Source organism: Morone saxatilis, unplaced genomic scaffold, assembly GCF_004916995.1.
Source record: "Morone saxatilis isolate NCDOM2014 unplaced genomic scaffold, NCSU_SB_2.0 Contig16, whole genome shotgun sequence".
Lineage (NCBI taxonomy): Eukaryota > Metazoa > Chordata > Actinopteri > Moronidae > Morone > Morone saxatilis.
Genome location: NW_023339718.1, coordinates 26,754,512 through 26,759,775, shown reverse-complemented (window position 1 = coordinate 26,759,775; position 5,264 = coordinate 26,754,512). Strand labels below are relative to the sequence as shown.

Sequence of the window (5,264 nt, the reverse complement as noted above, 5' to 3'; positions counted from 1 at the left end):
GTACAAGTTGATACTGGACCAGCACTGACTTCCTAACTATTGGTGATGTCACAAATCATGCACGCCACTTAAAATAAGATTTTCAGTGAGCACAGAGAAACTTTCCACTTTCAGCAGATGAATGTGAAAACATCCTTCAGTCAAACACTGCACAGACAGCATTTAAACAGCACACTGTATGAACAAGAAGAAACACTGGTTTCTGACCTTAACCCTCCACAGGATTTCTTAGATATGTAAGAAATTGAGGTAATGGCCTCAAGATAATGTTTGGTTTGTACAGTAGATGATGATGCATGTTGCTAACACAACTGTTACACTTAACACAACTTTTTAAAGGCTTAGTATGGTGATATTCAATAAATTTCATGAGAGCTTCATTGTAGTCCAAAAATGAATAAAAGCACATCAGTGAGCCACACTACTGCACTGGCTGACATGTTCCTTTATTACCATGAACACACACACACACACACACACACACACACTGTAGTTTATTTTGACTATTTTGCCCCATAAACACGGTCCTGCTGCCCCACATACTCACTAGAGCACCAATAGTGGATAAATCTGCCACTGAAAAGAGTCCCCAACTGTTTCCTGATGTTTGAAGAACAATTGATAAAAACTACAGTGAATAATGTATAATTGTGAGCTGTTTTTAACGTTTACATCTTTAGCAGAAACCATTGTGCCACAGACACACACAGACATGCATAAAGTAATAAGACAGGCTAATATATTCACTGGATGTTAATCAATATATTAAATATTATAAATATTAATATTATTTTTAGAAGTCAAGAGAAACAACTTTTAGAAGTAAAGAAACAATATGTTTGAGCCTGAAATGTTGTCCAGGAGGAAATGTGCAATATTGTCCAATATTTTGCATATTCCTGCAGAAATTCTACAGCTCATTATTTAAATAACATCATATTGTACATATTGTCTTGATATGTTTATATGTATTGTCTTTTTTATTGTCTGCATTTCATCTTTATTTCTATTTTTCTTATATGTTTAGTGTGCAATAAAACCAATTCTAATTCTGATTCTAAAGTATTATATAGATTCAAAACTGCTCTGTGCCTGAATCACACATGGTGCCAGAGAGGCCTGAGCAAACCTTTAGCCCAACTTCCCAAAGCACATAGTACACAAATGTGTGTTTTGTAGATGGCAGTGAGAATATGTTACACTGTAAGAAATGTTGATAAAACCATTTATAATTTTTAAGAGTTTTTAAGGGCCTATGCCTCTGAGACAATGAGATGAAGACACTCTTCTTGGCAGGTGCAAAAGGCTGGAGGAGAGAGAAAGTGTTTACCCCGAGTCATGAAAACAGAGTCAACAGACAGTCTCGCTGCGGGGCAAAGGAAGCAGCAATGCTATGAATCACAGAGAAAGGGAAGCCCCTGGCTAACACACAAGTTGAGCGCAGAGGAATTTTATTGAATCACCACAAGAGACTGGCAGCTCTGCCTGGGTTCGGCTTTGTGCTCCAAAGGCTCCACGGCAGGTGGCTGCGTTGCTTTGTACAGAAAAAATGCACAAATCCTCTCTGAATCAGTCCCAGTTACACACTGAGTCACAGACGCACATCCTTTTATTGCCAGAGTTAACTGCTGCAAGGGCTGCGTCATTTCTAATGCAAAGGTTTTTGTCTAGTTTGGGGGACACGTGCAGTGTGTGTTTTGTCTGGACAAGGTAAAGCCACTTTCATCTGAAGGTTTTTCAAAAACATTTCTGGCAGATGGTGGGAGTAGTCATTACAGTGAACTCCAGTGTGTGCTTCTGGTAATAAGATGAGTCATTTCTGAGGAGTTATCAGTTGGCTCCTCCTGGTGATTTTGAAACCTTTTCCTTACAAAGTAAAACACTTAAGTACTGTATGCTTTTACACACGAGGACCATTTTACTACATATTTTACATATTTTTGAGTGACCAGTATCCAACTCTTTTTTGAACGACTCCTCCTCGGCTTAGACACTGTTTTACACTGAAAGCCCAGAATGCACTTGTCTACTTTGTGTGTGTCATCTGGAGATGACAGCCCTTAAGAGGCCAATAGAAAGGATGGTTTTGCTGGCGTTTTCTTTCTTTCTTGAAACTGCTGCTGTTCAGGCTTAAGTTCATAACATTTTTGGCCCTGTTTCCACTCAAATCCCATCCTGCTCACAATGTTTTAGTCGCTTCCTCACAGTAAATTGATTTGTAAATGCTAAGCTCTTTCTTTTGTCTACTTGTCTGCCAAATGAAGTCTTGAATATAGCAGTCTCACAAGACAAACTCTCTATCTTACAATCCCTGTCATCCTTGTCTTCATCATCACATGTACTCTGCTTTCAGTTTCGGCCGCTGTCTTTTTCTTTAAATCCTCAAGTGCCAGGTCTCTCGCCATGCTCCTTAATACCCATCACTCCCTCCATTCAACGCTGAGACAAAAAAGCTGTGCAGCAGTGCAGCCGGACGCTCAGCTCGTTACCATGGGGATCCTTTAACAATGCAACCCGCAGCCAATCCCTGCCTCCGCTCCGTCACCGTTTAAACGAGCTTCAGACGCCTCACACAAATGAAGGTCGCGGGAAAAATGGGTCAACAGGGTTTCATAAGGTGCTGGGGGTCGACCAAGACAATCAACCCCCCTCCCCACACACACACACACACACACACACACTCAAACATCCCAAGACACCAGCTGCAGATTCATCACACACGAGGGGAAACGTGCAACTTAGACCCTCTTAAATGAGTTGTTATGAATTATTAAGCAAATTCAGTATGTGGCATGTGTAGAGATCTGAGTAACCTACACATAAAAACACTACAATCACTACATAAATTAACGTTTCATTTATCACATCACTTGCTTCTAAGCTACTGGTCAGGATTACAATATAGTGTATACACAACAAATGATGATTCTTGAGCTACTGTTAAAAGATGTATTTAATGCTGTTATTTAAGAAAAACTTAAAATGTGAAAAAAACTGGTGGTACTCTACTCCATAATTTCCTAGGAGATTTACTGGAAAGTGAATTGCTTCTAATAAAAGGTAAAATGTGTGCTATCATTTATTTATTACTCATGTATTATTCATCGTGTGTGCAACTTGCTTGTTGGCAAATATTATGTTTTTGCATATTCAGTTGACCTAAATGAGTTAACAACTAATTGAAATATATAAATTAAGTGTACCAGGTGAACATTGTCAATATAATATAATATGTCCCCTATATTTACCACTAAATTGCATGGTCCTTTTTTTAGGAAACTTCATGGAAGTACGGACCTGTAAGATAAATGGCTATCAAACCAATATTTACTTCTATAGTATGCTCCTGTCACAATTTTGTGAAGAGTAGTAAGCACTACACCCACAAATCAACATGCATGTGCACACATACTGTAAACAGGGTTGCACACATTTGAGACATGGTTACAGCTACACTTCTGGATGAATTTGTACAAATACAAATATACACATGTATATATATAGAATGTGTTTCTATGATAAAGTGCACATGTTGAAGCCTTACCCAGTTTGAACATCATCATGGTGATCAGCAGTGTTCTCTGATATCTGGACCAAACTCTTCCAAACTCCATGGTAAAACAGGCCGCTGAGGTCTCCAGTCAGTGCAGAGTGATGCTGTCAGTCCACAGGTTCTCCATCCAGCACACCGCAGCGCTCCATCCAAGCTGCTCCAAGTTTTAGCTGCTGGGAGTGAGCACCAGCACCTCCATGCCTGACCACTGGGACTCTGGGTCTGATCTGATCATGTGTAAGCATGTGTTTTGGAGTGTGTGTGAGTCTCTCTGGGGACCAAGCTGGGCTGGAGTAAAGCAGAGTAATCACTCCAGCAGAGAGTGAGGGCAGGAAAACATGAGGTGGAGTACTGGATTGGACTCATTCAACCACTGGTTCACTGATCGTATCTCTGTGTCTCTCCCTAAACCAGAATAGAACTGCACACTGTTCTCTTACATTATTTATACATTTACATTAGAAGGTAGAATATCCAATATACGATTTATTACAGATTGCGAAAAAAAAGGAATGTAAGGAGATGTTAAATCATGAAACAAATATGTGAGGATTCAAATCAGTGAGATGAAAACTGATTACTGATATCAATCGTGGTATTAAGGCGCAAAGATCACTTCACTCTACCTCAGAAATGAAAAAGGCTTTTATAATTTGATAAAGAATATGAGCAAATGTATTTCAGAGATTTTTGTCTAAGAAAAGGTTTAGCCATAATTTTGTCTTGTTTATCGTATCGTGAATCCAGTATCATTAATTATGTCGAATCATGAGGTGAGTGCACGTTACATCCGTAATTATCAGGATTTAAGTAAATATCCTTATATTGAATTCCTGATTTATTTTTGAATTGCCACAAGGGGGAGCTGCATCATTCCAGTCATTCCAAGATCCTAAGTCTGTCACCATGACTGAAGGCTTGACTAGATGTATGAAAACACTATGGATTCCAAACCAAAGAACAACAGGGATGCCTATCTGTGATATACTAATAAAATTATTAGTTCATTAACTAACTGTATGGTAAAGTTGATTCTGGTATGTTTTGTGGCATTTTAAGAGTTTTAAAGGTCCAGTGTGTAACATTCAGGAGGATCTATTGTCAGAAATGGAATATAATATTCATAGGTATGTTATCTTAGAATGAGCTGTTTACCTCTTATTTTTATACGGGACGCACCTGTTTTGGCCGCTGACAGTGTCGTGGATCAGTTCTTTTTTCTGATAACGACTATGAGATGTTTGTTTATTGTTGAAGCATGGATGTGTTGAGTTAATTGGTGGTATTGGATTGTCTAATAGGTGTGATCTTTGATATTGCCTCCCCCATCTGTAGTTCATAGAGAAGTTCATGTCTTTGTTAGGCAGAGTTTTTAAAAAGGGGGGTATGAGGGGAAGTTATTAGGTTGTTCACATAAGGGTTATGTTGTGTATGAGGTTCTTTTGTTAGTAGTGTCTATTGTTTTTTGTGGGATGGGCCCCCAGTACATGGTATAATTGGATGGTTTATTTTAGTTAGTGCCAAGGGGTAGGGATTTTGAGTGTGATTTGTTGTTGATGGGTGGGTGAGAGATGAGAGAGTATGAGATGAGATGAGAGAGTAGTGGCTGAGAATGGACAGGACTCCCAGCAAAATCTTCCTCTGGAACTTTATAAGTGAAACCTCCATGAAAGTGAATTATTATTTATAACAAGGCTTCCCTCGCGTCTTC

The 5,264-nt window shown here is 39.0% G+C and overlaps 1 protein-coding gene across 1 annotated transcript in view; it reads right to left on the bottom strand.

Annotated features, from left to right (window-relative positions):
- Positions 1-3,717, bottom strand: part of LOC118325825 (protein crumbs homolog 1-like) — a 28,607-nt gene extending 24,890 nt beyond the window's left edge. The window contains exon 1 of the mRNA XM_035658664.1: positions 3,545-3,717. Coding sequence (XP_035514557.1) covers positions 3,545-3,614 — 70 coding nt within the window. The 5' untranslated portion in view covers positions 3,615-3,717. The remainder of the gene's footprint in view (positions 1-3,544) is intronic.
- Between the last annotated feature and the right edge of the window lie 1,547 nt (positions 3,718-5,264).